Source organism: Barbus barbus (genome assembly GCF_936440315.1).
Source record: "Barbus barbus genome assembly, chromosome: 42".
Taxonomy (NCBI): Eukaryota; Metazoa; Chordata; class Actinopteri; order Cypriniformes; family Cyprinidae; genus Barbus; species Barbus barbus.
In genome coordinates, this window is record NC_136720.1 from 7,066,329 (window position 1) to 7,083,844 (window position 17,516).

General features: G+C 43.3%; 2 protein-coding genes across 2 annotated transcripts in view; one reads left to right on the top strand and one right to left on the bottom strand.

Annotated features, from left to right (window-relative positions):
* The window catches only part of LOC306861483 (uncharacterized protein), an 814,549-nt gene that overhangs the window by 119,580 nt on the left and 677,453 nt on the right, over window positions 1–17,516 (top strand). The window lies entirely within an intron of this gene.
* The window catches only part of tafa5a (TAFA chemokine like family member 5a), a 145,434-nt gene continuing 134,212 nt past the window's right edge, over window positions 6,295–17,516 (bottom strand). Inside the window, exon 4 of the mRNA XM_079403399.1 lies at window positions 6,295–7,100. Coding sequence (XP_079259525.1) covers window positions 7,092–7,100 — 9 coding nt within the window. The 3' untranslated portion in view covers window positions 6,295–7,091. The remainder of the gene's footprint in view (window positions 7,101–17,516) is intronic.

The window sequence follows — 17,516 nt, forward strand, 5'->3', positions numbered from 1 at the left end:
CAACACACATTGACTTGAATCAACACTGAACTGACTTAAGATTGATATGAATAAAGCTAAATAAATACAGAAGTCTGTCTCCTGTAGAGCTGCTTTATAGTTGAAATGAGTTTGTTTCATAACAGATTATCTTTGCAACACTGACATTTTATTGAACTAAATTAAATCAATAGTTGACTAAACTGAGCTGAATAATAACACTATTCTTTTCTGTAAAGGCTTTAAAATGGAAATAGAATTTGAATAATTATTTTTCAACACTAAGTTTTTTTCCTGTGCATTACTGTGAAACTACTTTAAAACCATATGTACTGTATAAAGATAGCATATGTAGCTATATGAATCCATAAATATGTGAAATGTTGTCTATTTATTGGCTTTGCATATTTTTTTTATTTTTCTGCCACCATTGTATTTCTAATCACCATCAATTTGAATTGCAGACTCACAACTGAAATTAAATTTATTTTGTTGTGGCACTGTTCATTTAGTAATGACATAGCACCACCACCACCACCACAAAAAAAGTAAAAAGAAAAGGGTGCCAGTAAAAGTAATTTTTTTCTTTTTCTTTTTTTTTATCAGCTGCCCTGGGTCAAGGTTTTTCCCTATATATATATATATATATATATATATATATATATATATATATTTATGGAAAAAGCATTTTTTAAATCCTCCTGCAAAAAAAAAATACATATACACACACATATATATATATATATATATATATATATATATATATCTATCTATATATATATATATATATATATATATATGTATTTTTTTTTGCAGGAGGATTTAAAAAATGCCTTTGTAACAACCAGCTCCAATGAATCACAATATTACAAACTTTGCTTTGGCGCAAAAAACATTACGGTGACTGTCTTAGTTTCACTTAGCTTTGTCGTGGCCACAACATATTAACTCGTGGGAATGTGATATTATGCCGTGGCCACAATATCATTTTGTCGAGGTAACAATGTTGTGCCTTGATAAGTTATGTAGAGGGAACAACATCCATTAGTCGTGGCCACGACTTCTTATGTTGAGGGAATTACATTTTTCTCTTGGCCACGAGTTTAATGCGGAAACAAACCTATGTGACCATAGCAACCTGGGATTGATCAGAGATGGATTCATTAATATTTTATTTTGAATTAAGAAATTATTATATTAATTATTATAGAAATTATTACATAATTAAATTATAATATTGACCATAGCTACCGGACTGTAGGCAATTGCACACGATGTAAACAGCATTTGAATTAAGTTTATCATCATGAATAGGCTAAATGTTACATAAAATACATAAAATAAAATAGACCTACAAGAAAACATTTCTATCCATCCCACAGTCTTGCTAGCTGTGTGTGTCCATTAACTGATCGTCTTTTTCCCGTAATATTTGTATATTAATATAGCTATTATTATTATTATTATCATCATCATCATCATTGTCAGTCCTGTGTCGTGTGTGTGTGTCATGTGTTCCTGCCTCATGTTTCCATATTTGTTTTTTTTTCCTGTCCTTGTTTAGTGTGATGATTAGTTAATTCTTGTCCAACTGTGTTTGTCTAATTATCTATGATTATCATGTGTATTTATAGTCCTGTCTGTTCAGTTAGTTTTCGTCTGGTCTACTCGTTACTCCCCGGTGTTCCTGTGCGTCTGCCCTGCCTTGTCTTGTCTTGCCCTGTTTGGAATTATTAAAGACTGTTATTTTGAGTTACATCCTCGTCTTCAGGTTCTTCGTTCAACCTTGCTGTGTTCGCCGTGACAATCATCATTATTATTAGCCTATTATTATATTTTTTATATTCGTTTTTCCTTTCATTTCGATCTCTGTAAATAACGTTCTGACTAGTTTTGTAAATAAGCCTACTGTAAATGCTTGACATGCCAATAAAGCTTTGATTATGCTGACTGGAATTATAGCCTATTGGAAATGCAGTTTAAAGGTTGACTTTAACATTTATTTATTTTTTCTGCAAATTAATAATTATTAATATTATAGTCTACTGCATAGTGTTTCATTGAGGAAGGAATCATTCACATAGCTTCATTTGTAAATGAAAACACAACACGTTCATTTATCATCACGCACTGGCATAAATAGCTTACAATCATAAAGTATTGGCATAATTGTCAGGCGTTTACAGTTTGCAAAATATATGGTAGCAAATAGCATAATTATACAGAACGTTAATTAGGTAAAACGATACACTAATTGAAAGGGGATTTAATAAAATATTATATTTATATGAAATAAGTATAAAAATATAGCCCTAACAAGTTAATATAACCTAATAATAATAATAATATACAAATATTAAATGAAATGTTTAAAAAAAAATTTATCCATCTCTAATAATCCCAGGTTGCTATGGTCACGTACGTTTGTTTACCATTAAACTCGTGGCCACAAAAAAGTATAGTATTAATAAAATATAGTAAAGTATTTATAGTAAAAATAGTTTGCATAGTTTGTTCAACCTGAAAATTCCAGAAGTAAAAGTGCACTTTTAAACTTAAAAAAACAAAAAAACTTGTACACTTCTTGCAATTGTCGTAGGGATAGTTCACCAAAATGGGAAATTCTGTCATCATTTACTCACCCTCAAGTTGTTCCAAACCTGTATGAATTTCTCTCTTTTGCTGAACACACAAATAATGTTATAAAATATATAACATTAGGCGTAGTGCATGGTATGAGTGCATAGTGTAGTTATTAATTATTATTATTTTGAGTTAATTTCTTTATAGAGAAAATTGATCGAATTTTTGCTTTTGGAATGAAAAGTGTTGCACTCTAATGAGAAAAGAAAAGAATAAAAAGAAAAGAAAAGAAAAAAACAGACTCAGAATGAATAGAGATTATTTGTAAAGAATGGATAGATGTATTTTGAATAGATGGATCTTTTTGTATTGGCCAAATTAATTAAAAACAATGTTGTCTAATCTGTCTGATCTCACAAAATATACTAAACTACACCATCAGAAGTGTGCAGAACACACACACCTACCCACACAACATAATTAACATATGACCTACTTTGCCACATGTTGCCATTTTTGGGGTGACATCTTTAGTGAAGTGACATTCAGCCAAGTATGGTGACCCATACTCGGAATTCGTGCTCTGCATTTAACCCATCCAACGTGCACACACACAGCAGTGAACACACACACACCGTGAACATACACCCGGAGCAGTGGGCAGCCATTTTATGCTGCAGCACGCAGGGAGCAGTTGGGGGTTCGGTTTCTTGCTCAAGGGCACCTCAGTCGTGGTATTGAGGGTGGAGAGAGCGCTGGACATTCACTCCCCCCACCTACAATTCCTGCCGGCCGGAGACTCGAACCCGCAACCTTCGGATTACAAGTCCGACGCTCTAACCATTAGGCCACGACTTCCTTGAATGTAGCATTGCTCTTAGGAAACTTTTTTTTTAATTATTTGTTCTGATAAAAATAATAGTCGTTATCATTATAATTATAATTATTATTATTATTTATTAGTTTTTTTTTTTTTTCAGGAATGATAAATTAGCTGACAACATTAGTGATGTTATCTTTACCTGAAGGATGATGTAATTAGGGACCTATTTTGTTAGTTATAGGGATATTTGCAAAAGATGGAAAGTGAAACTAAGAAAGTGAAACACCTGTATAACAATTACAAATAAAAGACTATATGTCCTTGAAAATATTTGCAGTTTGGAGAAATGAGAAATGAAGAATCACCTGAAAGATATCTTTAACCTTCAAAACCCCTAGAACGCTGAAACTCTAAAACAAACCAACCAACAAACAATAAATAAATAAATCAACAAGTAAGTAAATAAATAAATAATGCCTGCTGCATGGCACCTGGAGATAAATTCTCAGGAAGCTTTTTTTTTTTTTTTTTTGTAACAAATTAATGAACAAATGAATGAACGAACGAACGAATAAATAAAAAAATAAATACATACATGCATACATACATACATGATTGATTGATTCCTGGGACATTAAAATATAATACATAATTGGAATGACCCAGCATCAGTCTGATCTTCCATGCAAGCTTTGGCAAGATTGTATTACCTAACATCATTTAGTAATTTCCGTTGTTGACATAGACAAACTTTGTTTCAATAATCTGCTGATTTCCGAGTTGCTTATAATCAGCTTGTATTTCATAATCAGAGATCTCTGATGACATGATGTATTTTTATAGAATGTGTTTGTATGTCATGTATTTGTGAATTTGTGAGAACTTTGAATGATAGACTGTTTGTACTGATTGACTCAGTACTCAGTTATATTGAACTGTCAGTGAAAATTCAAGTCCATTCTGTCTTAAATTAAAACGATATATATATATATATATATATATATATATATATATATATATATATATATATATATTTGAATACAGCTGTCTCTTGTTTTCATTGTATTAGCTTGCTGCTTGGGTGTATGGGCGTTAACAAGATAATGGATTCTGCATACATTCTGAAATCTCCCCTACAGAAACTACTGTTGTGGTGCCAAGTCACGGTATCAGATAATAATACCAGGGGATTGTGATAATACACTATTTACATAATACTTCCTATCAAGTGCCACTGAAATAAATAAAATGAATGAATCAACTTATTAATTGGGGAAAGGGTAACACTTTTAAAATAAGTTTCAGTTGATTAACATTAGTTAACGCATTAGGTCACATCAACTAACAATCAACAATGCCTTTACAGCATGTAATTTAGTACTAATATACTAGTTCATCAGGTTTCAATTTAGTATTCATATATTATTCATATATACTGATACATTTTTACCAATGGATTTTTATAAATTATCAGCTGTTAAACAAGAATTAACAAAATGGACTGGCCATCCATTCAGGATGTCCCCTGCCTGTGGGCTGAGATGCAATAGCAACAACAAATCTAATTCAAGTGTTACTGTGTTAATGAAACATTCAGTGGGGAAAGGAATTGTGCCTATTAATAATGTTTCTTTTTTGTACACTCTTCCCACGTTGTTTTAGCAAGGGAATTATACAAAACAGGAGAATAATGCCACAACGCCCCAAAAAATCTGTACTGAATTCAGTTTACATGGCAATTCACAATTTTGTAGGCCAGTTCTAGGTTGTGAAAGATCAAAATCTAGCATACAACTCTGGGACTGCACATAATCACTTCACCATTGTAATTTAGGCACCTAACTCAAAGTGTGCTCATCATCACAGCGTTTCTTGATACATGCTTGGTTATAACACTTTTCTTCATAACCTGATGAAGTGCTGCTGCTCATGGTCAATAAAAAATTTACACAGACATATAAAAAGCTATATAAATAAAAGTTATGTTGCACGATCTCTCAAATTTAGAAGAATTAAATTCTTCTTCTTATTATTATTATCTCATCACCTTTAGCTTTTGGTTAAGCTGGAATGCAGGTGCTTAGTGGAAAACGAAAGAAAGAAAGAAAGAAAGAAAGAAAGAAAGAAAGAAAGAAAGAAAGAAAGAAAGAAAAGGATTGTGTGCTGTTTAGTGAATTCACCGCTCAGTCACCTCACTTGCTTTCAAATCTGAATCAATTCATCATATGTGCCTCCAAATGTAGATTGCTACATATCTCTGTCAACCAAGCATTGTTCATTTTAAAAAGGGAAAGAAACAGCCAAAAACATCATGATATTATAATTTTGTTTTAGCAACTTATTTTCACTTATTTAATTTATTCTTAAAATATTTCATAATAAAAAAGTATTTAATGTAAATTAATCTAAGACTTTCTGAACTGTCTCTGGAGGTGTCAAGACTTGGAGGTGAGCACTGTGCAAACAAACACAAGCACAAAAATCAATCCCAGAAAACCCAAACAGAAAGGGTTTTCTCCAAACCTTTACAATACAAAAGCTAAAAGCAGTTTCTATGACTGTAATATGTGGAACTGAATGTTCGCTTTTCTGCAATAAATCATTGCTTTTTGTGTGTGTTTTGTCCATTTTCTTCCTTTTTAAGAACCTGTGGTCATGTTCTTGAACATGTAAAAGGAAAATTGCTACTTGAGTTTGAACATAAACAGTAAGACAGGCCTGCGTTATGGAGCAGAGCATTACCCACATTCTATATCTGTAATTTCCACAATGTTATTCATGTTAAATAAGGTTCTCTACAAAGGTACAACATATAAAACTGTTAAATATATAACTCGTAGTCTTTCAAAATACATATAATGACATTTCACTCCTGTAATCAGAAATGACATTTTTTTATGTTCCTTTTTAATATTTTCTGATGATAAGCAATAGGGTACTCTTCCATTTAACCTTCCATGCTTAATGCAAACCATCCAAAATGTTGCTACTGAAAAATGCTAATTAAATTTGTTGCCGTTTTTATGTGTACAGTATCTATATCCTTGTTATCCTTGGAATACAGTGGTTGATTCAGTTCAAGGAAATGCCTGTAAAGTATTAAAGGTTCTCCTCTGATTGTGATAAATGGGAATGGTTGACCCAGTCTTTTTAATGTTCCACGTCAGCATTTCCATTTGTAGACCACTGCTGCATAGCATAGTCTTTCTATATCTATATCTATCTCTCTTTCTACATTTAGGTTTATTTATATATTTTCTTTGCCTAAATTTTCCCTTTCAAGTCTGTCCTTTAGTCCACGCTCATATAATCAATGCATTTTTTTTTTTAATTTGCGCATTATTTTTCCTCTTTGGTCTGTAAAAAATGAGCGGCAAAACCATCTTCCAGCAGAAAGCCGTTTCACAGAGCAGTTAGGTTCACAGTCTCGGATCAGGTCAGAACCGCTGGTGGAGCCCCATAAAGCCTGTGTCTGGGTTCAGTCTCAGACAGGGTAGGTGCTTCATTGTCCTGTGCTGTGAGGCGCTTTGTGAACGTACAGTATGTTCTCCGTGGCACAAGGGGGTGCTGCCCATTTACAAAGCCGAGACACAGACAGGTAGGCAGAGGCAGGTGTTAAGCCGATGAGACATAGCAAGTATCTACAGCAGGTGGGCGAAGCTGCAAGAGGCCTCGTCTCGTGGCGCTCCAGGAATCCCTCCCACTGTTAGGACACCTAGATCAACCAGAAACACACAGGAAATCAAAGTCAGTGGTGCAATTCCAGGGGTGTAGCGATAAAATGAAAAGTGGATTAATGTTGGGTTTGTTTGAATGTTTATTAGGGGTGTAAGAAAATATCGATACACGTGAGTATCGCGATATTTTGTTTGGCGATACTGTATCGATTCTCCAAAACGGAATATCGATATATAAAAAAAAAATCATAAATAAATAAAATCATACAAGATTCATGGCAGTTGTTTCGTTTTGAGTTCATATCCCGACCGCTAGATATCAGTCTTCATCTCTGAACTTAAAGAGTGACAGGAAATACTAGCATCAGGGCACTCCACTAATGTTAGTGTTAATATAGTTCATTAGCAATAATGGAGGATGAAAGAATTGTTCCAGTTGTCATTTCGGTGTACAAAGCTGAAGTGTGTTGCCATTTGGGCTTTTGTGGTAATGTCCGCCCCGGGACCGCGGCGCGAGTGCAACCTTGGTTCCCTATCTGTCGGTCACTACGAGTTATGTCGTGACGACATAGGGGATTTACTTGGAAGCCCCAATCATCTCTGACTAAAGAGAAAACGCCAATGAAATTGGCTAGTGGATTTTGCATACCTGAGCCACTCCCCGTACATACGGGTATAAAAGGGCGACAGGTGCATCCACTCATCAGATTTTTGCTTCGGAGCCAAGTGGATGAAGACGGTTGTGCCATTCTCCACAAGCCTCATCTTTGTTTTGTTCCTGGTTGGCGTCACGGTGCAAAACAGCGGAGTCCCTTCTCCAGCGATTCCCCTGGGCACTTCAACTAAAAGAGCAAATTCTAAAAGAGCAAAATCACGGACGATCGCGTCTTTTTCAAGATGCCGTTTCGTCCGTGTCCTCTTGGTTGCGGTCGTTTCGTGTCCGCGGATGACGGACACGATCGTTGTCTTCAGTGTCTGGGTCTCCAGCACGCTGAAGCTGCGTTCGTGGATGACTCATGCGCCTGTTGTGGGCGTATGAGCATGACGTCGCTGCGATCTCGCCTTTCCTTTTTGAAAGGATTGGCACCCTCTGCCGCCACCCGCCCCGGTCTCTCTGGCTCGAGCAGAGGACCGCCGGTTGGCGCTCTGGGAGATCTGAGGGTCACAGTAAGAGCCTCTCCGCCGGGTACGTCCCCACGGACCTCTTACTCCTCACGCAGCGAATGTCCCGTCCGGTTCCCGGGTGATTTCGCTGGTCCGTCCCACGGGGCGCCCAGCATTTCATTCGGTGCGCCACCCGAGGATAGGATGTCGATCGCAGCATCGGGGGACGGGTTTTCGTCCTCTGAGGATGAAGGTGCAGAGGGGCTGCCCCCTTCGGGTGTGGTCGCCTCCCCTGCACCGGACCCAGAGTTGACGGCCATGCTTGCCCGGGCAGCCGCGAGCATCGGGCTGGAGGTCAACAGACCGCCCAGTCCCGAGCCCTCGCGGCTGGATGATTGGTTTCTCGGAGTGGGGCGCGGCTCACAACCGCGATCTACTCCAGTGCCTTTCTTCCCGGAGGTGCATGAGGAGCTGACGAAGTCGTGGATGGCCCCTTTCACGGCCAGAAGCCGCTCGTCTGCCTCCTCCGTCCTCACTACCCTCGATGGCGGGGCTGCCAGGGGGTACGTGGGCATTCCCCAGGTGGAGAGAGCGGTCGCCCGCGTCTCCCGTCCAAAGCCTGTAAGCTGACGGCTGCTCTTGCGGCCAAGGCTTATAGTGCTGCGGGCCAGGCAGCCTCTGCCCTGCATGCCATGGTGATCCTGCAGGTTCACCAAGCCAAGGCACTCAAACAAATGCACGAGGGTAGTTCCGACCCGGGGTTGATGCAGGAGCTGCGCACGGCGACTGACTTCGCTCTACGAGCGACGAAAATCACGGCGCGGTCCCTCGGGAAGGCGATGTCTACCATGGTGGTCCAAGAGCGCCATCTCTGGCTCAACCTGGCGGAGATGAAGGATGTCGACAAAGCACGCTTTCTCGACGCTCCCGTCTCCCCGGTTGGGCTGTTCGGCGACACCGTCGAGGGATTTGCTCAGCAGTTCTCGGCGGTGCAGAGGCAGACAGAGGCGATAGCCAGCACATCCTGCCCCGGCGCGAGGCACCTGCAACAGCTGCCCCCGGGCCCAGGCCTCAGTCTGCTCGCCGCCGTGGGCGCCCCCCTGCGTCCTCCAGAGCTGCTCCGCCCCGTGCCGAATCAACACCTGGGCCGGCGCGTCGAGCCTCTCGCAGGAGGGCGGCGCCCCCCGCGTCCCAGCCGGGCCCCAAGTCGTCCAGGAGAGCGACGAAGCGGCCCTGACGCGGGCAACCTGGAGATGTTGGAATTTGCTCTTTCTCAGGAGACAGCGAGGACAGCGCCGCTCCTTCCCCCGGAGGAGGGCCGGGTGGAGAATCTTGTGTTCCCTTTTGTTTCTGTTCCGCCGTTGGCCCAAGGGCCAGCGGTACCCACAATGTCACAGAAAGAGCAATTTCCTTTTCCTCCAGGTTATCAGGTTCGCGGGTTGACAGTGTGCGACGCGCTGCCTCCACACTCTCGCCCGCGACCCATCTTGCCAGCGGCCAGGAGAGTGCGGGTTGGGGATGCAGTGCCTCCCCACGCACCTCTAGCCAGTCCCCTTTGGGACCCAGGGAGTTCGGTAAGGGTGCTTCAGAACGCGCTGCCTTCTGTATCATCCAGCCATACTCATCTGCGCTGCACCACCACAGGTACGTCGATTGTGCCGTTGGAGCCCCTTGCACGACGTCTGGAAGCGTGGCTTGCGCTGCCCAGCCCGTCTCGGTGGCTCACGCGTACAATTTGACTCGGCTATGCGATTCAGTTCGCCAGGCGACCTCCCAAGTTCAGCGGCGTTCTCGAGACCTCAGTGGTACCTCGGAACGCCCCTGTCTTGCGCGAGGAGATTGCTGTCCTCCTGGCAAAGGATGCAATCGAGCCGGTCCCTCCAGCCGAGATGAGGCAGGGGTTTTACAGCCCTTACTTCATCGTACCCAAGAAAGGCGGTGGTCTTCGGCCAATCCTGGATTTGCGAGTCTTGAACCGGAGCCTGCACAGGCTTCCATTCAAGATGTTGACGCACAGGCGTATGATCAGGTGCATTCAGCCCCAGGATTGGTTCGCAGCGATCGACCTGAAGGATGCTTACTTTCATGTTTCGATCCTTCCGCGACACAGACCGTTCCTACGGTTTGCGTTCGAAGGTCGGGCATGGCAGTACAAGGTCCTCCCCTTCGGGCTCTCCCTGTCTCCCCGTGTCTTCACGAAGGTCGTAGAAGGCGCCCTTGCCCCGCTACGGGAAGTGGGCGTCAGGATCCTCAACTACCTCGACGACTGGCTCATTCTGGCCCAGTCCCGAGAGCAGTTGTGCGATCACAGGGAGCGGGTGTTACGGCACCTCAGCCAGTTGGGGCTTCGGGTCAACTGGGAAAAGAGCAAGCTCTCCCCTGTGCAGAGAATCTCTTTTCTCGGTGTGGAGTTAGACTCGGTGAGTATGACGGCGCGCCTCACGGACGAGCGCGCCCAATCAGTGCTGAACTGCCTGAGTTCCTTCAGGGGCAGGACTGTGGTGCCACTGAAACAGTTTCAGAGGCTCCTGGGGCATATGGCATCCGCAGCTGCGATCACGCCGCTCGGATTGCTTCATATGAGACCACTCCAGCACTGGTTGCACTCCCGAGTCCCGAGGTGGGCATGGCGCCGCGGTTCACTTCGGGTAAGTATCACACGCGAGTGTCGCCGCTCCTTCAGCCCCTGGACGGACCTTGCCTTTCTACGGGCCGGGGTGCCCTTAGAACAAGTGTCCCGGCATGTTGTTGTCACAACAGATGCCTCCAGCACGGGCTGGGGCGCTACATGCAACGGGCAGGCAGCCTCGGGGCTCTGGACAGGGCCTCGACTGCTTTGGCATATCAATTGCCTGGAGCTGTTGGCAGTGCATCTGGCCTTGCGGCAGTTTCGGCCACTGCTGCTAGGCAAGCATGTGTTGGTCCGTACGGACAACACTGCGGCTGTGTCGTACATCAACCGGCTGGGAGGTGTACGATCACGCCGCATGTCACAGCTCGCCCGCCATCTCCTCCTCTGGAGTCACACGCAGCTCAGGTCGCTGCGCGCTGTCCACATTCCGGGGGAGCTCAACCGTGCGGCCGACGCGCTCTCACGACAGCTCACTTTTCCCGGAGAGTGGCGACTCCATCCCGAGACGATCCGGCTGATCTGGAGTCGATTCGGGGAAGCTCAGGTAGACCTGTTTGCTTCCCGCGAGTCCTCCCACTGCCAGCTATATTTCTCCCTGACCGAGGGGCCCCTCGGCACGGACGCACTGGCACACAGCTGGCCTCGGGCTTTACGCAAGTATGCATTTCCCCCAGTGAGCCTACTCGCACAGACACTGTGCAAGGTCAGGGAGGACGAGGAGCAGGTCCTGCTGGTCGCGCCGTATTGGCCCACCCGGACCTGGTTTCCGGAACTCATTCTCCTCGCGACAGCCCCTCCCTGGCGTATCCCTCTGAGGAAGGAACTCCTTTCCCAGGGGCTCGGCACCATATGGCACCCGCGTCCAGATCTGTGGAACCTCCATGTGTGGCTCCTGGACGGGACGCGGCAGACTTAAGTGGTCTACCACAGGCCGTGGTAGACACCATCACTCAGGCTAGAGCTCCTTCAACAAGGCAAGCCTATGCTCTGAAGTGGAGTCTGTTCGCGAACTGGTGTTCTTCTCGCCGGGAAGACCCCCGAAGATGCACGATTGGAGTAGTGCTTTCTTTCCTGCAAGAAAGGTTGGAGCGTAGGCTGTCACCCTCCACCTTGAAGGTGTATGTGGCTGCTATCGCGGCCCATCACGATGCAGTGGACGGCCGGTCCGTGGGAAAGCATGATCTCATCGTGAGGTTCCTGAGGGGTGCCAGGAGGTTGAATCCGCCTAGGTCACCCCTGATGCCCTCCTGGGACCTCTCTATTGTCCTGGCGGGACTTCAGAGGGGTCCCTTTGAGCCGCTGGACTCAGTCGAGCTGAAATTCCTGTCGGCTAAGACAGCGCTCCTGACCGCGCTCACTTCCATCAAGAGGGTCGGGGACCTCCAAGCATTTTCGGTGAGCGAAGAGTGCCTTGTGTTCGGGCCGGACTACTCTCACGTTGTCCTGAGACCCCGGCCTGGATACGTGCCCAAGGTTCCCACCACGCCCTTCCGTGATCAGGTGGTGAACCTGCAAGCACTGCCTTCGGAGGAGGCAGATCCAGCCTTGGCGTTGCTGTGTCCCGTAAGAGCATTGCGCATATACGTGGACCGCACCCGGAGCTTCAGAAGCTCTGAGCAGCTCTTTGTCTGCCACGGAGGTCAGCAGAAAGGGAAGGCTGTCTCCAAGCAGAGGTTGGCCCACTGGATAGTGGAGGCCATCGCCTCGGCGTATCAATCCCAAGGCGAGCCGTGCCCCCTTGGGGTGAGGGCTCACTCCACACGGAGTGTTGCCTCCTCCTATGCGTTGGCGCACGGCGCCTCTTTGGCAGACATCTGTAGAGCTGCGGGCTGGGCGACACCGAACACCTTCGCGAGATTTTACAGTCTCCGCGTGGAGCCAGTCTCTTCCCGTGTGTTGGGTAACAGGTAAGTGGCGGGAAGAGTTGGCCGGTGTCACGCTTGCTGCGCCATTCCCCCTCACCCGGGGATACGAGCGCCTGTTTTCCTCCTCCAGTTCAGTTCCCCGGACGGCGAACCCTGGTGGAGACCTCCAGCACCCCCGGCAGTCAGACTGGGCGGAGCAGTCTGACGCCAGGCCCAGTACTGGTGCTAGCTCGCCCGGGTCTCCGGTCAGCCCCTGTACTCGGCTAGGTGTCCGTATGGCCTGATTCCCTTCGGGTAATCCCACACGTGTATTCGTCCACGGTACGGTTTCCCTCACGGTAAACCCGTGTCTTCCCTTTGGCAGAGTTCTGTCAGGCCCTGCTGGCAGCCCTCCTCCCTACTCCTAGGTAGGATCTGCCCCAGGGTCCAGTCGTATGTAGTACTGCCCCAGGCCTGGGTCAGTCCATATCAGTGTCTCCACATGTTACCTCCCTTCGGCCAGGATGTGGCCTCCGTAGCGCCCTTCTCCGGAAGGCTCGCTTCCCCGTCGTTACTGCCAGGCTGTAACAACAAATAGGAAAGACTTGAAGCAGTCTTTCATAGAAGGTCGAAATCCCTTCCAATTTCTTGGGGAAAGGAACAGCGGCTTGGCTATCTCCAGCAGCAATGTACTCAGTGGTCCCTGCGGGCACCAAGGTTAGCGAATTTGCGCTGGGGCGATGGGAAGGTTGCGACCTTCGCATGGCATTTGTCTGTCACGCACTAGCTTGTCAACATCTGCATGCACAAGGTCGTGACGGGGTTCAGGTTGTGGCGCTTTCCATATGACCCCTATGTCGTCACGACATAACTCGTAGTGACCGACAGATAGGGAACGTCTCGGTTACGTACGTAACCCTCGTTCCCTGATGGAGGGAACGGAGACGTTATGTCCCCATGCCACAATCTTGAACCATCGCTGGTTGCCGAGGACTCGTTCTTGGCTCCTCAGCGGGTAGAAACCTGATGAGTGGATGCACCTGTCGCCCTTTTATACCCGTATGTACGGGGAGTGGCTCAGGTATGCAAAATCCACTAGCCAATTTCATTGGCGTTTTCTCTTTAGTCAGAGATGATTGGGGCTTCCAAGTAAATCCCCTATGTCGTCACGACATAACGTCTCCGTTCCCTCCATCAGGGAACGAGGGTTACGTACGTAACCGAGATGTTCTGCCGCTTGCCGCGTCCCGTATTGAATAGCCTTTGCGCGGGACGCGGTGGGCGGTAGAGTAGCCGCGTAGCTGCAGCTTTCTCTCGTAATTCGGGGGCGTTTTGTGCAGTTGAGGCAGTGCTCGCGTCGCGGTCTCGGCGATTCCACGCGGAATATAAATACAAACTGTGAAATCCAAGTTGAAAAGTTCTGAGAATGTTTAACATCTGTATTTATTTGATTATTTTAGAATTGTTTTGTTTTCTTTAGGAATCCTGCAAGCACTTTATTTTTCATTGATATTAAGCAGTAATTTTTTTGTTCAGATCAAATGTTATTACATTAAAGGTTCACAGTTTAAGTTTACAATTGTGACATGCAAAGTAGAGTCTATAAATATATATTTTTATCTTTTTATAAAATACATTTTATACATACGTTTAACTAAAGAATCGTGCAAGCACTTGAATGTTTTCCCCTTTACTCGTACTGCACAAAAAGTGGTTCAATAATGTTGAAAGTTATAGGGACTGATTATTGCAAATGCAGATCCCAGTGTGTTCTGCAGTGTGTTCTGGTTAAACTATTTTTATATATTTATTTTTTGCTAAGTTTTGCATATGGTGGTGTGTTCCTAAACAAATATATATCCTATTCCTAAAATAAGAAATATCCCAATATATTGCCTTGCTTACAGTATCACGATATATCGTATCGCAACCCCTGTATTGTGATACGTATCGTATCGCCAGATTCTTGCCAATACACAGCCCTAATGTTCTAAAATAATAAATTCTCAAATAACTGCTATGATGACTTTTGTTCTACCCACTTAAAAGATAGAAGTACTTGCGTTGTCCAATCTATACAGACTGTGTCTGTTCCCCGAATAGCGAGGTCAAAATATAAATTTAATGCAGGATCTAGAAAAAATCTGATCGTGATTAAACCAGAAAAACGCAAAATAAATGAACAAAAACTATTTTTAAAGCTTGGGCTCCTAAACATTATCACTTGCACCCAAAGCACTTATTGTAAATGAAATGATCACAGATAATAATTTTGATGTACAATCAAGAACAATTTAGTTCTTGATATCAAGAATAGACCTTTTTACTAGTAAGAATTGTATTTCTGATATGTGAAATTGGAATTTCAACTAGTAAGAAATTAATTCTTGATATCAACAAATGATTTTGAATGGCAGCCTATGGTGACATTTAACTAGTGAAAATACAATTACAGATATCAACAATTCAATTGTTGATATCGAGAATTAACATTTTAACTAGTGAAAATTGAATTGTTCATATCAAGAATAGCTATTGTTACAAGTGGAAATACAATTGCTGATATCAAAAATAGCCATTGTTACTAGTAGAAATCTAATTCCTGATATCAAGAATTAACATTTTAACTAGTAAAAACTGAATTGTTGATATCAAGAATGTATATCCTGAGAAGGAATAAAAGTCAAAACGGTTTGCCATAGACAGCAACTTGTCCTTTGAAAATCATATTTCCCATGTTACAAAAACAGCATTCTTCCATCTAAGAAACATTGCCAAGCTTCGAAACATGCTACCTGTTTCTGATGCAGAAAAGCTAGTTCATGCATTCATGACCTCTAGACTGGACTATTGTAATGCACTGCTAGCTGGTTGTCCTGCATCTTCAATAAACAAGCTACAGATAGTCCAAAATGCAGCGGCTAGAGTTCTTACCAGGTCAAGAAAATATGATCATATTACCCCAATTTTACAGTCTCTGCACTGGCTACCTATTAAGTTCCGTATCATTTACAAAATATTATTACTTGCCTATAAGGCCCTAAATGGTTTAGCTCCTGCGTACCTAACTCATCTTCTACCACGCTACAATCCAACCCGCTCCCTAAGGTCGCAAAACTCTGGACTTTTGGTAGTACCTAGGATAGCAAAGTCCACTAAAGGAGGTAGAGCTTTTTCACATTTGGCTCCCAAACTCTGGAATAGCCTTCCTGATAACGTTTGGGGTTCAGACACACTCTCTCTGTTTAAACCTAGATTAAAGACACATCTCTTTAGCCAAGCATTCGCATAATGCATCTTATAATCTTGTACTGCAGTTATATCTGATCAAATGTACATTATTATTATTCTTTAGCTTGAGTTGAACAAATAATTTTTGCTTAGATGGAACAGCAGCTACGCTAATTATGTCTCTATTTGTTTCTCTGTTTCTGCCACGGGATTAACATCGAGGAATTACAGAAACTTCAGTCTGGATCCAAGCCTTAAATGATCTGAGATGACCGAACATCCATCCATCCATCCATCCATCTATCTATCAAGAAACAATAGTTTTGGGAACTGCAAAAGAAGGTGCTTGGAATACCTTTACATTTAGAACACTGGCTATCCTAACAGTTGGCAGAAGTCTCTGATTGTCTTTAAAATGGTTGATTTACATAGTTTTTTTGTTAGTTTTTTCACCCAAAAATGAAAATATAATTTGCTCACCCTCATGCCATCACAGATGCACAAATTACTTTCTTTCTTCTCTGTAACACAAACTAAGATTTTTAGAAAAATAGCCCATCTCTGTGAGTCAATCTAAAGCAGGGAGATGAAACGCTCAAAACTGACACTTCAAAAACCATGCAAAAACACATGTGGATGTTGGGTCAAAGGTTCTCATTTAACTGTTCTATTCCATGGCAATCTGGCTCAGTCAGTCCAAATCTGATTAATTTTTTTTCACTCTGGGGCTGATAACAGTGCCCTTTGCAATGTAATACAGTGCTTTGGTAACACAAAAGCTTATAGATGGTATGAGAAGAGCAAAGCAACTATGATCAGATCAGATATTTCTGTTTTCATGACTATACATCTGAAATGACAACAGGGTGACTAAATGAGAGAATTTTGTTTTTGAGGTGGAAAACCCCTGTAAAATGTAAGTATTGTTTGTATTGTAAATGTAAGTATTTTTGAATGTTGTTAAAAAAAACAAAACAAACAGGTGACTAGTTAGCCTTACCAAGCTAATGTTTGGATGGTTTAGCTGGTCGTCTAGCTGGTCTCTAGTCAATTCTAACCATATATCAAGTGCCTAACAGGGAAAAACAAAAAAAGCAGAGACATAGCCTGACAAAAAAGTGGGAGGTGAACTTCAGACATTTTTCTAGACAAGAAAAGTGGCTCTGGACAATAAGCCTGGTTCAAGAGTAATCCATTTGAACGTGTGATGCTCAAATGGATTATGATGTTCAAAGATATTACAATCCTGTTGTAATCGTTCTAATACTTGAAAACTGTTTCATTTCTGAGCACCTGCCATGGAAATGCTCAGCGCCATCTGTTAAATGGTCTACTGCCAGCCTAAAAAAAGGCACCAAATGCTGCCAACATGAGCTGCTGCTTCATTTATAATAATGAACTCTTGACACTTGCATGGGGAGCAGATATTCATGAATTTATCAGGTGCTGAAAATATTACTAAGTCTGAATACGGAACAGCAGGGATAATCAGGATGAAAATGAACTCAGGAAAGTCAAGTCAAGTCAAGTCACCTTTATTTAAGTGATAAAATGACCCAAGAGTGTAGATTTTGAGGACAAAACTGTGCCATTTCTAATACATTGGAGCAATGTAGCTGCTAGCTCCTGCTTCAGAATCATTT